Source organism: Ochotona curzoniae, unplaced genomic scaffold, assembly GCF_017591425.1.
Source record: "Ochotona curzoniae isolate NIBS_2020 unplaced genomic scaffold, NIBS_Ocur_1.0 scaffold_3208, whole genome shotgun sequence".
Taxonomy (NCBI): Eukaryota; Metazoa; Chordata; class Mammalia; order Lagomorpha; family Ochotonidae; genus Ochotona; species Ochotona curzoniae.
The window spans coordinates 2,336,602-2,351,227 of NW_024467106.1; the positions used below are offsets into that span (position 1 = coordinate 2,336,602).

At 59.6% G+C, this 14,626-nt stretch overlaps 1 protein-coding gene across 2 annotated transcripts in view; it reads left to right on the forward strand.

Annotated features, from left to right (window-relative positions):
- The window catches only part of AK8 (adenylate kinase 8), a 124,098-nt gene that overhangs the window by 66,448 nt on the left and 43,024 nt on the right, over positions 1-14,626 (forward strand). For both annotated transcript variants that reach the window (XM_040963758.1, XM_040963759.1), the window contains 2 exons: positions 246-335; positions 12,292-12,433. In XM_040963758.1, coding sequence (XP_040819692.1) covers positions 246-335; positions 12,292-12,433 — 232 coding nt within the window. The remainder of the gene's footprint in view (positions 1-245; positions 336-12,291; positions 12,434-14,626) is intronic.

Here is a 14,626-nt window from a genome sequence, read left to right on the forward strand (position 1 = left end):
TATGTTCTCCTCCAAATGCATTCCTTTTCATTCTGCATCCTCCTCCCTTCTTACTTCCCAGCTCCGTTTTGATATTTACTTTTGTGGGATGCGTGTGCTCACACGCACAGAAAACCCTTTCATATTTTTTTCAGTGACCTTTCTTCCCCCCCGCCCCCAGCAGGCAGCAGCCGCGGTCTCTTTCTTCCTCATTCTTCCTCCTATTTAAAATTTAACGTGTTTCTCTCTGTTCCCCTCTCCTTCAGTCTGCTGCGGGCAGCTGCTGAAAGAGGCCGTGGCAGACAAGTCCAAGTTTGGCGAGCTCATCCGGCCTTTCTTTGAAAAGGAGATGGCAGGTAGGCAGTGCCCGCCCCCACTTCGCCAGGAGTCGCCAGGGCACCACAAGCCCCCAGCACTCAGCCTGCTCCCTCCGAACAGGGGGTGGGGGGAGCCCAGCAGGTGTACATGGGGTTGTCCCATGAGCTAGGGGCTCTGGGACCGCTCCTTGGGGATGCCTCTTGACACCGAGGCCTGACACCCCACGAGGGTGGAGAAGGGATGTCCCTGGGGTGTCCCTAGGGCCTCCCATGTCTCTGCTTCTCAGAAGGCCTGCTTTTCCTCCCTCGTGGCCTTGAAGGCAGGAGACACTCTCAAGAACACCCCACCCTTACAGGATGGCTGCTGCACCGCTGCTGGGGGCAGCTGGCCTCCGGTCCTTGGGGGGTCTGGGCACAGGCCAGTGGAATGCGAGCCCAGACGCAGGACGACTTTGCAGTCCACTCCGTGATCTCTGACCTGGAGGCATGGCCCAGGCCTGCCCCCCACCAGGACACTTTGGCATTGCTCTGATGCCACCATAGACCCGCCGCCAAGCAAGCAAGCGACTGACTGTGCGCAGCCAGCCTGGGGCTGCCCGGAGTCCAGATCTCTTCTGCAGGCTGTGTTTTCCGCCTCCCCTCCCCCTCATGGCTGCTTGCCGACAGCACCTCCACGCAGGTGTGTTGATCCATGGACTTGCTCTTTTAGCGGACGCCGCGCTTGCTGGTCAGGACCCCCTCCTGGTACATGCGCTGCCATCTTCCGCCGTCTTTCTAGGCACGGTTGGTTGGTGAGGAAGCTTGGGGCACATACTGCTCGTTCTGGCACTCAGGGAGGTGTCCCAGCTTGGCTTCCTAGAAATCCCAGGGGAGTTCAAGGGAGGCACTGGGGTCCTGTGCAGGTGAGTCAGACAGTGGCTCCTGACCGTCTCCCACTTCTGGAAGCTTCTCAGTGGTGAGACGTGGATAGGAATTCCTGCTGGGCAGGCTAGTGTGTGGGCTCAGGAGGCACACAGGAGCAGTGTGGCAAGCAGCAGCCAGGGCAGTGTGCCTGGTGCCACCCCATATGACCTCCCACTCATGCTGCCACAGTGCCCTTGGCTGGGTCATCACTGGCACCCCATGGAAGGCCCGTGGGGTGAATGGTCAGTGTGAAAGCAGCTGGCCGTGACCCCAGCCATGACCCCGGCCGTGACCCCGGCCCTGACCATGGTTACAGAACTCCCACCGTAATTATTCTGGGGGTTCAGACACAGCACGTGTGACCCAACAGGCCAGGGTCCATCTTGGGGAGCAGCATGCAGATGGTCTGTAAATCCACAAAAAGTCATCATGGCAAAGGTTTCTCACACTTGTTGTCCATCAGTAATGCGGTAACGGGCTGCCCAGGTCATGCTCGGGTCGGCCAGTGTCCCTGATTGCCTTAGGGTCCCTGAGGAGCTGAGGGGACAGGGGGACGTCCAGGCCAGCCACCATGAGCTCCCCCACATTGTCACCAGAGCCCTTGGTTTTCACCTTTTGGTTCCAGAGGCCAGAAGCCCGACAGCAAGGCTGGCCCCGGGGCTTTAGGCCAGCGTCTATTGCTGCTTCCGGGGGACACCCGCCTTCCTCAGCAACGCCCCCTCTCCTAGGCCCATTGTGGAGTCCGTTCGTGGTCCGCGAGGGTCAGGCCCTGCCGTCCACGGTCATCCTCCGACAACCCTTAGCTTCATCCGCGGGGTTGCACAGGCACCCAGGGCCTGGAGGAGGGAGCTTTCGCTGGAGGGGCGGGCCAGATGGAAGTCATGTGCTGCACACCCAAGCCAGTTTCTTAGGTGACAAATATTTTATTTGTTTTTCACTTTTTGTTTTCTTTTTAGATTTATTTATTTTTATTTGAAAGGCAGAGTGACAGAGAGGAGAGGGAGATCTTCCACTCACTGGCTCACTCCCCAAGTAGCAGCAGCAGCCAAAGATGAGCTGATCCTAAACCAGGAGCCAGGAGCTTCCTCGGGGTCTCCCATCGGATTCAGGGGCCTAAGAACTCCTTCCATTCTCTGCTGCTTTCCCAGGCCTTTAGTAGGGAGTTGGATGGGAAGTGGAGCAGCCGGGACTCGAACCGGCACAGGACTGCCCGTGAGATGAGCAGACTTGACCCACACACCCTGGTTCTGTTTTACCGTGATTCCTGGTGAGGTCTCCAGCCGGTGGGATCAGGTGGCCTCTCTCCTGCGAACAGCCTGTCCTACTGATTCATTTTTCAAGCTGCTTTTGTCTTACTTGCCGCGCGAGTGCCTGTGGCAGAGCAGGGCTGGCTCGTTTTTCCCACTGCCTGTCCCTTACGCCTGTGACATGCCATTTGAAACCACGATGCAGTCCGTAGTTGCAGCGGTAGCGGGGCTGCTGTGGTCACCACGTGAGGCTGACAGCTCTGACGCCATGTCCCAGGGCAGGGGCGGCTTCCTCTGTCTCACAGTGAGTCAACCTTGTAGAGTCCCCTGTGCCTTAAAACCCCATCAGCCAGGAGGCCACCTGTGCCTCCTTGACCCTGTCTTTGCGAAGCTCCTTAGCTCCTCGGTGGGAGCAGAACTGCTTAAAGCAGAGCGCTCAGCCTCGGGCCTGGTTCGCTCCACTCACCCACCGTGCCAGTCAGGGAGTCCCTTTGCAGCGGTGACCCCGGGTGCCAGGGGGAGGCCCTGCGAGCTCCCACCCCCGCTGTGCTCCTGTTCCCGTGCCGGCTTCTTGTTTGTTTAGCTCTGTATTCCTGCTCTTCCTATAAAACTAAAGGCACAACAATCAACCTCGTATCTCCTTCACAGAAGCAATAAATCCTGTCATTTCGCTAATCCTGATCGAGGGATAACTAAGAGAGCATTTACATTCATTACCACTGGCAGGGCCCAGAGCCTTCAGCTGGCCTGGCCCACCGAGAGCAGGCACCGGGCCTGGCAGGGCCCAGAGCCTTCAGCTGGCCTGGCCCACCGAGAGCAGGCACCGGGCCTGGCAGGGCCCAGAGCCTTCAGCTGGCCTGGCCCACCGAGAGCAGGCACCGGGCCTGGCAGGGACCCCCTTCGCCACCCCTTCCCCCACTGGGCCAGCACAGGGTTTGAAGTTGGGGACCCCATGCCGGAGTGTCGGTGCCCACCTGCGCCACTCTTGGGATCTGGCCAGTGGTGATACTCTGACTTAGGAGACACCCCAAGTTAATTGGCAGTCTTGGGGTGGGGGTTGCCAGCGTAGCTGGGTTCTGAGGTCACGGCCTGTGGGCAGGCCACTGCCCCGACGCTGGGATTTCTGGTCACAAGGTCCTGGGAGCTCAGTTTCCCCGTGAGGGGGAGGAGGACACTCCTGTGAACACAGGGACTGGTCCCGCGTGGGTCAGGGGCCCTGGCAAGGCTGAGTTGTCGTGGTCACTCCCACCAGCCAGCCAGTGTAGAATGGCCAGGGCGACCAAGCAAGCATGCTCCCCGGGTCACCTGCCTGCCTTCCCACCGCCCCTGGCCGCAGGGTCTCCCCACCCCAGGCCCTCCACCCTGGGCTGCAGGCCTGCCGTTGGTTGCCTGTCCCTGGGGTCTGCCACCACAGGCTGTGCTGTTTCTGCGCTCACCTTGGAACGGTGTTGCCCCAGAGACACGCCGTTCTGTTTCTGCTGAGCAGGCGTCTTTGTCACATCGCAGTCCCTTGCTGCTGCCCCCTAATGCGGATGTCCACTCCTCCCCCCCCCCGAGAGCCACCTTCCCTGCGCCCCGGGCCTCCCCGCGCAGCGTCCCAGCCGTGACCTCTGCCGGCTTCATTTTACTCCTTTTCCTGTCCCTACGGGTGCTGCCAACACCTCCGCCTCTGCAATCAGCAGCAAAATTAATAACTGTGCCCTTCACCCATCGCTGCCCTGCCTTCTGGGCTAAGACCCCAGGGCCCCGACTTCCACCAGCTCGAGTCTCCCTACTCCAGGGCTGGTGGTGGCTGGAGGGCCGGCCAATGGGCTCGGCCCGTGTCCAGGCTGTGGTCCACCCTCAGGGTTGCACCTGAGTCATGCAGCCGAGGGTGCCAGGAAACTCCTGTCACCTTGTGCCTTGCTGCGAGACCAGCGTGGCCAGCTCCTTGCTGCAGGGAGAAGCACTGTGTCAAGTCCGGAGGCCTAGAGCCTAGAGCCTCCCAGGCCTGCCTTGGCCCCCGGAATGGCCCTGCCCCAGCCTGCCCTCAGCACAGTACCCAGGCCTCCTGGCAGGCCGACACCTGATGTGATCAGACACACACCCCAGCCAGAAGGGTGTGCCTGGCATCGCTGCCAAGGCTGAGGTCCAGCGGCTGCTGCTGGCAGGCAGGCCTCGCCAGACTGCTGGGTCTAAGTAGGGGTCGCTCAGGGAGACCTGGCCCCGACCCTGGCGTGGGTAATTGTCTCTGTTAGATGAGGAAGTGCTAGGACGCGTCCTGTCCTTGCCACTTAGTGCCTTTGCTGCGAGTGTGTGAGCTGCCGTTCCCTGCCACAGCAGGCCCACAGGGGGTGGGGTTGTCCATCAGGAGCCTCCCCTTCACCCCAGCCAGGGCATGTCCCTGGCAACCGTTTTTTTTTAGACTCTCACTTTCCCCATCCCCTGGGTGGGTGCAGAAGCAGGAGGGAGGACCTGCCATTGCTACACCTGGGCACCTGCCAGGCAGTAACCAGGGGCTCCCGGGTCACCTGTCCTGTTGATGCCACCCCTGTCACAGGTCAGTCAGGTACAGCTGTGGCACCAGGGCAGCTGAGAACCCGGGCACAGGGCCAGGGGGTGCAGGGAGAGCGGAGGAGAATCTGCTTCCCATTCTGATGGTGGGGACTCACGCTGGTGAACTCCAGCCATCGTAGCACCAACCACCAAGCCAACCACCAACCCAGGGCAGTTAGGAGCTGATTCCAGAGCTGTGGGGGAGTCCAGACCCCATGCTGGGGGTTCGGGGGTGGCGATCGGAGCCCAGGTGAAATGACTCCTTTTTGAGGGGGAATTAATGTTCCCCCACGCTAAATGCACACGAAAGGCTGCACAATAGAGCAGCTTTCCTCCTTTTTGTCAGAAACTCAGCCCAGAGTGGCCAAGTTGAAAGACAAAGCAGTCCTCCCCAGTCTGAGGCGGTAAGCGGCCGCTGTTTGTTGCTGGGCGTGCAGCCTCGGTGAGCCGGGGGCGCGTTCCCGCGAGGGGGGACTCGGGGGGACTCGGGGGGGGGGGACCCCTGCCCGCTGGCAGCGAGCTTTGCATGTGGCGCGTTTGTAGGCGCTGAAGACGGCGCATGCCTCTTTAAATAATTTACCAGTTGATTAATAGACTCACAGGGGTATAATTAGTGGAGGGAGAGACAGCGGGTACAGTAACCGGTACAGTGCTTAGGGGAACCGGGGCTGTAGATTTTTGTGTGTATATATATATGTATTTTTTTCCCCGGAAACTTTCTAGGGTGCTGGGCGTTTGAAGATAAGTTGGGAAGTGCTCAGTGCCTCTTCCCTTTTGAAGTGGAAATAGGACAGTTTGAATCCGTCGAGTTTAATTTTTCACAAGCTTTAGGGGCCCCGCAGTGCAACTGCCTTTTATTATTGGAGAAAAAAACCTGTACATTTTTCTTTCATTTTCCTGCGCGTGCACACACACACACACACACTCCAAGCAGTAAGCCATAAACACATTAATTTCATCTTTTATTCGGCATGAGTTTTTTTTCTGGCATGGCCTACCCTCAGTGCGTCACCGGGTGCTCCTGGGGCACTGCCCTTTCCTGCGCCAAGCCCCCGCTGTAAGGTGGCCCAGGGTTGGTGAATGGAATGCCCCAGTAATTTATGCATCTTAAAGAAAGCCTCACCCCAGCCTGACAATGCTTTTGAAGTAGCTCCTTTTTTCAAGTCCAACTTTTGACTTTTCCGCTGGGACCGCTACAAAGATTTCCTTATGGAAAATAGGTAAGAGTCTTTTTCAGTCCCAGAGAGTGAGAGAGAGGGGAGTGGGGGAGAGGGATGGAGGGAGGGAGGAAGGGAGGGAGAGAGAGGGCATACCGTGGGCGGCCTGGCTAAACCGAGTGACAGCTGAGCGTGGCGCTGGTGCCCAGCGCTGGGATCCGTTCTGTGAAGGACATTGGAGCCCTGCTTGGCAGTGGTCTGTGTCCCCAGCCATCTTCTTGTTTTTCATTGTTTATTTATCTCAAAGACAGCTGCACAGAGAGAGGGAGAAACAGAAAGAAAGATGTGTGTCCGCTGGTTCACTCCCCAAATGGCTGCAACAGCCGGAACTGAGCCAGTTCGAAGCCAGGAGCCCGGAACTTCTCCCAGGCTTCACACGGGTGCAGGGGCCCACGTATTCTGTGCGTGTTCCGCCTTCCCAGGTGTATCAGCAAGGAGCTGGGGCAGAATTGGAGTGGACTGGCCTCAAACAGACTCTCTTATGGAATGCCAGTGCTGCAGGCGATGGTCTGATACACTGTCCCACGACACCGGCATCTCCTTTCCATTTTAAAAAGATTTGTTGTTATCTGAAAGACAGATTTACAGAGGAAGACAGAGACCCATCTTCCATCCGCTGGTTCACTCCCCCAAAGGCTGAGCCTGTAACTCCATCTGCATCTCTTAGCCTGGGTAGCTGGGTCCCAGTCCCTTGGGCCACAGCTTCCCCAGGATACCCTGATAACATGGGGTGCCGCTGTACCACCATGCTAGCTTTTACTCAGCTTTTCTTACAAGGGCGGGTGTTGTCACTGTGTTACTAAAGCCATGTCTTGCCAGGGCGGCAGCCCCTGTCACGACTAGCTGAAGCTGAGATAGTCACATGTCCCTGTGTCTTCTGAGACCTCCTCTGGGGCCAGGTGTGATGGGCTCTCCGCCGGGGAGGGGTGGTCCCACACCTCCCTGCCAGGCTCCACCATGTTCACCGAGCACGGCCCGCTTCCCGGGGGCTTCTGGGCAGCCGGAGGAGAGTCCACACTCGTGCCGTGTCCTGGCAGTTCTGGGCCAGGCTTCTGCAGAGCTGCGTTCCCCGCCGGCCAGCAGAGCCTTCCAAGGCACTCAACTGTGAAATTGTCTCAGACAGGCCACACCTCCAGAGACGCCAGCCCTTCTCCGGCCGGAGGCTTCCCGTGCAGCTGCCTGGGCAGCCCCTGGCACAGCCGCAGCTGTGGTCTGAAGCCCCCTTCCCCTCTGGGCACATGCATGACGGACAGCGAGGTGACCCTGGCCTCCCTCTGGCCAGGCTGTGAGCGAGGCCTGCAGAGGCAGTGGCAGAGCCCACCCCCCACACCCCCCGCCACCCAGCATCCTTCTGCTGCCCCTGCACCTAAAGATCCAGTACAGGGACCCACCACCTGCTGGGGCTGCCACTGACGGGCCAGCCCTGGGCACCCCTGGGCATGCATGGAGCAGGGGAAGGGGGAAGCCGCGGATCCCACATGTGTTTGCTCTAATCTGGGGGACAAGGGCCAGGAGAGCTGGGGATGCTGGAAAGGTGGCGGCAGATGGGAGCAAAGGGACTCAAGAGTGGGGAGGTGAGGGAAGAGGCTTCTCAGAGTGCAGTGGGCAGTGCTGTGCGCAGCCTCCTGCCAGGCCTCAAGGGCAGCAGAGTGTGAGGGCAGGAGGGGGAAGGAGGACTCTCCACTTAACCTCAGACCTGCAGTGCACACGGCCCGTGGCCCCATCCTGACCCCGACGGCTCTGCTGTCCCTGTGAGAGAAACCCTAGCTGGGAGCACACCCCATGCCCCCTTATCCACCCACTCCCTACCCCTCCTGCCCCATCTCTGCTCTGCCTACCTGCCAGGGCTCAGTGAATTTGGGGTCATTGCCCTGGGACCCTCAAAATGTGGATAGGAATCCCTGGTGTCCACGCGAGCTCCTGTGGTGCCGTGGCTGGCAGGCCCGGGCTGTGGGCTCACTCACTTGTCTCTGGGCTCTGCCACTTACCAACTGTGCGCCCATGGACAAGCCCTTTGCCCTCTCCGAGTCCTCACCACCCCCATCTCTATGGCGACTTTCCCGGGTACCTGCTGTGATGGGTCACTGCCCAGCTACTTCCTCCTGTTGCTACGAGACAAGGTGTCGCTGTTCCCTGGATACCAACAGTGGTAGTCGGCGGGAGGGGGGCCTGTCTCGCGCCACGATTTCATATCCAGACTTTTCGATACCTTGCTCCTTTGCTGCAATGGGTCACAGAGGTGTACTGAAGTGTGTCAGGCTACCCTACAGCTTCTATTAAAGAAAAGTCTTTAGCTTTATTTGCTAGGCAGACTGACAGAGGGAGGGAGAAGGGTCTTCCATCCATTTGTTCACTCCCCAGATGGCCATGACAACCCGAGCTGGGTGAGCCCCAAGCCAGGACCCAGGGACCCCCCTGTGGCTGCAGGGGCCCGAGCACTCGACCACCTACTGCTGCTTCTCAGGCACTTTAGCAGGGAGCTAGATAGGAAGTGGAGCAGCCGGGACTCGAGCCAAGCACTCCTGGCCTGGAGTGTGGGTATTGACAACCAGCTTACTACCCGCCCATGTTAAGCACTGGGAGGGGCAGGCTTGCCTCTGCCCCATGTGGATCTGAGCTTCGCTGGCATGGCTGGTGCTGCTGCAGACAGCTGGGCCGGCCCGTCTGGATCTCGTTTCTGGGTCATGGTCATTCTTACCGGTGACGGACTCGGGGTGCCTCCCATCACCGGACAGCCTTGGCTTCTTCCTAGAGTGACATCAGGCCTCTTGGCCCTCTGACGCAGCAGCTCCTTGCCCTTGGAGCAGACCTTCCTAGGGAGTCCCAGGGTAGGGGCAGTTGGCCTGAGAGGGTGGGCTTGCGTCAGAAGTCCCAGCATGCACTCTGTCTGATTTCGATCTCTGGCCCACCCAGATCCTGTGGGAGGAATGGCGACGGTCGGCCACCTTCTAGCCTCCACGCTGGGGCTAGGGAGGGGGTCCTGGCTGCAGCACGGCTCTTCCATGTCAGGCTGACCACAGCCTGTGATGCCCGGGGGTCCACCCACTTGGGGGGCCAGGTGGAAGGCCAGGAGGCTAAGCCCTGGGCAGGCTGCAGGGGACAGGAGAGAGGCTTGCTTCCTCTGCCTGCCGCATGTTAGAGCAGCCCAGGGTTCCTTTAGTTCCTGTTGGCTATGCGGCCTCAGTTTCCCAGTGTGTAAACTGGGGTGCCGCACCCCCGTTTCCAAGGATTGGCAGGAGGCTTAGGCACATGGGTGTCTGTCATTAGAACAGAAAGTTCACCCCTTGGGCCGAAACAGTGGCTCTCTGTCCTGTAGTTGGAGAGGAACAAGCAGTGCTGACGACATGCCAGCGCCCTGCCCGCTGTCCCAGCAGGCAGGGTGGGTGGTGGGATGTGGGTGGTCACGTGGCGAGAGAGTCTTCTGAAGTTGAAGGAAGCTGAGGGTCTGAAACCGCCTTTCCCATCTGCCAAGCAGTTTTCAGTGTTGTTCTTAAGCACTATAGATGGGGCTTTTGGAAGCTAAAGAAATCTCAGCAGACATCTGATTGATTTTTTTTTATCCGTGGGTGGGCCTGGGGCAAACAACTGCCATTTCCTATGGGGCGGCTCACACCAGTGGCCCCCCAGTCCCGATTCTCCAAACCCTCCCTGCAGGTTGGGTAAAGGTGTCACTTGGGGTGTAGGATGAGCGCCTGACCAGCAGGTGGCAGTAAATAACAGACAACCAGCCTTGCCGACGGCCTGCCTGGCTCTGGCCTGGCTTCCTTCCCAGCAGCCCAGTCCCTGCCAGCAGATGCCCCACTGCCATGAGTCGCTTGCAGAGGGCACGAGAGGGTGATGGCCACCCACAAGTCTGGCTTTCAGGGACTTAGAGTGACAAGAAGACGTCCCCCACCCTGCCCCCAGGGTGGGTGAAGACGCCAGCTTTCTGGGGAAGGGACCTCGTGTGGGTGGGAGTCCATCCCTGCTTCTCCCAGGCTTCATGGGGTGTAAAGCAGAAATAAAGGCAAGGGCGGCCCTCCTTGCTTCTCTTTCCAAGGCTCCGACCACTGACTCGTGGGTGCCGTGGGGGCCTCCTGGAGCTGTGCTGGGTGCGTGAGTGTGTGCACACAAGTGTGGTGTGTGTTTATTCATGCATGTGTGTGTCGTGTGTATTGTCACTGTGTGTGCATGTGTGTGCATGTGTGTCCTGTGTGTTGAATGTGGGCAGGTGAGTGTGCTGTGTGTGTGTTGGTACACGTTTGTAGGTAAGCACACGTGTGTGAGTGTAGCCACGTCCGTGCTGGTGTGTGCAGGGGTGTGTGGCAAGAGCTTTGGTTCTTTCCAGTCCGCTCAGGGGCCAAGGCGGCCTCCCCGGCTTCCTGGGGCCGACTGATGAGCCTGTGCCAGCTCTAGAAACCTTCCTGCGCCCCCACCACCCCCACCGAGTCCCAGGCCGGGAGCCTCTAAGCACAGTCAGGGACTGTGGTCTGTGGGGACTCAGGCGGCAGGTTGGACGTGGAGGGAGGGACTCAGGTTTCACTGGAGAGCCCTGAGCTGGTGGCAGGGCCCTCACCAGGTCCGGTTCCCTGACTGCCGCAGCATCAGCGCCCAGAGCCGGGAAGTCAGAGCCGCCATCGGGGAGAGCCGGTCCTGCCCAGCCCCGTCTTACAGGTTAGGACTGTGGAGCTGTGACAACATGCAGGAGGGGCAGAGTGACAGTCATGGAGCCTCAGCCCTGTGACCAGCTCCCTGGGGAACAGGAGCAGCCAACCCCAGGCCGTTGGGCACTGCCCACTGTGTAGGAAATGCTGGGAGCCACGCCACAGGCCCCTGTGAGATCGTAGGAGACGTTCCAGAATTTGGCTGCAGCGGGCCCAGGGGTGCACGCGGTGGTGGGGAGGATGCATGGGAGGGAGCCTCGCTCAGCTGAGTGGGCGCCCATGGGGAGTGTCGCTGGGTCCTCTGACACTGGGATCTCAAGCACACTGGGAAAGTCATACCACTTGTCCATCCCTTCTTTCAGCATTTATTAAGCGCCTACCATGTGCTGGGCAGCATTGCGGGAGCCGGAGCGCAGCAGCACCCAGGCCTTCCTGGGTCAGGTGGATGCTGGCAGCAGTGCAGGGTGACAGGGTGTTTGCCTTCCTGTCTTGGGGGGCAGGGCTTACTTTGGTCCTGACTCTCAGTCCACGCGAGCTATCACTCTCCCGTACCCAGTCCTCCCGAAGTGTGACCTTTGCACCCTTCGCCACAAAGCCCCTGGCACCTCCTGTGCCTTTCCACCCAGAGCTGCATGCAGTCACGTCCTGCCCTCCCAAACACAGACCGCCAAGCACCTCTGCAGACTGAGGGAGTTTGATTTGTGGATCTGCGTGAAGACCCTCTGTGTGCGCATGCGTGTACGTGATAGGTGCTGTGTGTACTGATGCTGCACCTGCTGTGTGCCCAGCATGGGAAGCTAAGAGGCAGGACCCCGTGTGCCATGGAACCCACATGTCTTGGGGGTGAAGGTGTGGAGCCGTGGGACCCAGAACCACCCCTGTGATACGGGAGGCTGCGAGTGAATCATGAGGTGCACCCCTGGCTGGGGAAAGGTGGGCGGCTCCCCGGGGAGGTCATGTTACTGAGTCCACGGTTGGCCCCAGCCTAGGCGTGGGAGGGGGACAGTGTACTGGGGGGAAGGGAGAGACCCCAGAGAGCCCCATTGCCCCTTCCACTCCGTGGTGTGCAGCAAGTGGGCCCACACGAGACCCCAAATCTGCATTGGCCTTGAGCTCCCAGCCCTCTCCTGCCCCCTGCCAGAGCTGCAGTGAGTTCACGTCCATTGTTATGAGCCCCGCTCCCCTGGCCTGGTATTTTGTTGTTGTTCCCTGAACAGACCGACAGCCCACATGTCTCTGGAGAGTTGAGAAGGAAGCTGGCTGCAGTGAGAGGGGGTGTGCTGTCAAGGTCAGGAAATGGGCACCGAGAAGGTGCCCCAGTGGGTGTCTCCGCTCAGGCAGTCAGGTCCCCGTCCTCACTGCCAGGAGCCGGAGGCCCTTGTCCCCACAGTTCCCAGGGCTCCCAGCTCCCCGCCAACCAGCAGAGCTCTCACGGCCGCTTCCTCTGCAGTCCCCGACAGCATCATCATGAAGATGTTGACTCAGCGCCTGGAGCAGCAGGACAGCGTGCAGAAAGGCTGGGTGCTGCACGGCTTCCCGCGGGACCTGGACCAGGCGCAGATGCTGGACAGCCTGGGCTACAGCCCCAACAGGTGAGCCGCCCCTCCCCCTGGGGTCCCTTCAACAGCTCCCGGGCCACGCTTGGTCCCCTCCGTCTGTGCCCGGGAACTGGGGGTCAGGCCCGGCTTCGGATCCTGGTGCCCCTTGCTCGAGCCACATGTCCACATCAACACACACCCCTACACTCTGCCACGTCTTGTCTTCCTCCTGGAACCGCGCTGCCAACGCACTGCTGTCTGCGTAGCTTGGGTTTTGCAGTTAAGACTAGCTGGTACTTGGATGCGGGTTTCCAGCGTGAACCTCTGCTCCTTCTGCTGGTCTGAAGTTCCCATTCCTTACTTCCTCTAACAGCGTGAGCCTGAGAGCGCTCTTGAGATTGTATATGTTACGCAAAATATATAGGACGGTCCTGATTCGTAGAACATTTGGGGGATTTCAGACCGTTTTGGAACGTGAGCTGCTCAGTCTGTGTTGTGGAGAGACAGAGCAGCGGCGAGAACACCAGCAAAGGGGTTCTCCAGGTCGCGAGGGGGGCTCCCCCACCGCTCGGTGCTTTGGCAGACACTAAGAGGCAGGCAGAGGTGGGGGACACTCTTGTGTGGGCAGCGGGAGAGTCCGACAGGAGGCTGCTGGTGTGGCTGGCTGGGCGGGTTGACAAGCGTGCTGTCCTGTGCAGCTGGCAACGAGAGCACTTGGTTGTCTTGGTGGGTCCTATTCCGGTACACTCCTCGAAGCCAGAGGCACTGTTCACCCAACGCGTGCCACAAGCCCATCGCCGCCCCGGGTGCGGGCCGGGCAGGAAGGAAAGGTGGCCGGCCAGCACCGCGCAGGCCCGGTCAGTCCTGGGCCCTCTCACAGGCACAAGCTGAGGCTGAGCAGGGCGTGCTCTAACCTTTCTGACCCTCCTGAGAGGCTGTGTGCTTTGCGGATATTGTGAAATTTAATTTAATTTTTCATGATGTTTACATAGTCAAGAAGGATGCGTGCCCATGTGGACCACTGACCAGAGTGGGAAGGGTCGAGGAACAGGGGAAAGTGGGTGAGACCATGGTTTCCAAGTTTCTTTTCTTCTTCTTGTATCTGGGGAAAGAGGAGAGAGAAGGGAGAAGCCACACCCAGCTTCCCAGCTGCCTCAGTGCCCGGGGATGGGGGACGGGCACCCCATGTCACCCCGGGGTTCCTGATGTGGAGCGTGTGTGGAGGGTTCTGCTCAGGTGAGTTTGGTAGTTCTGAAATGCTGTCCATTTCCCCACTCCAAGGATGAGAAAAATCTCTCCTAGGTCCACTGGCTGACGTGGGCCACCTTAGAGTTTCCATCCGCCCAGATACTTGCTGCCAACGCTTGCTGGGGTAGTTGACCAACTTGTCTTACCCTCCTTCCTCTGCTGCGGTGTCAGTTACTTTCTGCAGGCCCCAGTGGCCTGCCGTATCCTCCATGTGCGTCTGGGTGTGCTGCCCACTGCTCCATCTGCGTCACCGAGGAGGCCCGGTTCTGACACATGCACTCCACGGTCAGACCACAGATCTGGGATCCCCAGGGTGGTTGGAGTTCTGAGTCCAGCGGTCCAGCTGCATGAGGGTTCCCCAGAGAAACCTCACCAGAGGTGACCTCAGACCTGACTGCTGTGTGTGCCAGTCAGTACGGGGTCCAGCTCAGTCTGTCACCCGCGTAAGTCTACATTCACACTGGTGGTTGCAGGTGCCTGGTGGGTTCTATCTCCAGCCCCATCTCTTACACAAAGCGATGGATTTGCAGCCCAGCCCAACCCTGCCCACCACACACTCAACCCTCACAGCAGTGGGAGCTGCAGCCCAGTCGGAGCGACCCCCCAAGAACCCCCAGCAGGCCTGCCTCCAGTCATTATTCTTGTGTAGGCCAGTATGTTCTTGTGGGAGCTTTGAGGATGGTGCGGTGGGCCCCAGCCAGTCATGTGGCACTGACTTCTTGGAAAAGAGGGGGTGATAAATGACCCCACAGGGCCAGCTGCACCGGGTCTTCAATTCTGTGAGTCAGTCTTAGTGATTGCAGGGCAAGGCTGGGGGAGTCCATGCAGAGACGAGGCCCTGCTGGCGGCTGGCCTCCCTTTGCACTCAAGGCAACAGGAGGACTTCCATTTCAGCACAAAACCAGAAATGACGAAAGAAGTGAGGGACCCCAGCAGGTATCCATCAAGTGCAGAGGCGTGGCCTGGCGACGGGGCAGGTGGCTGCAGGTTGTGGGGTCG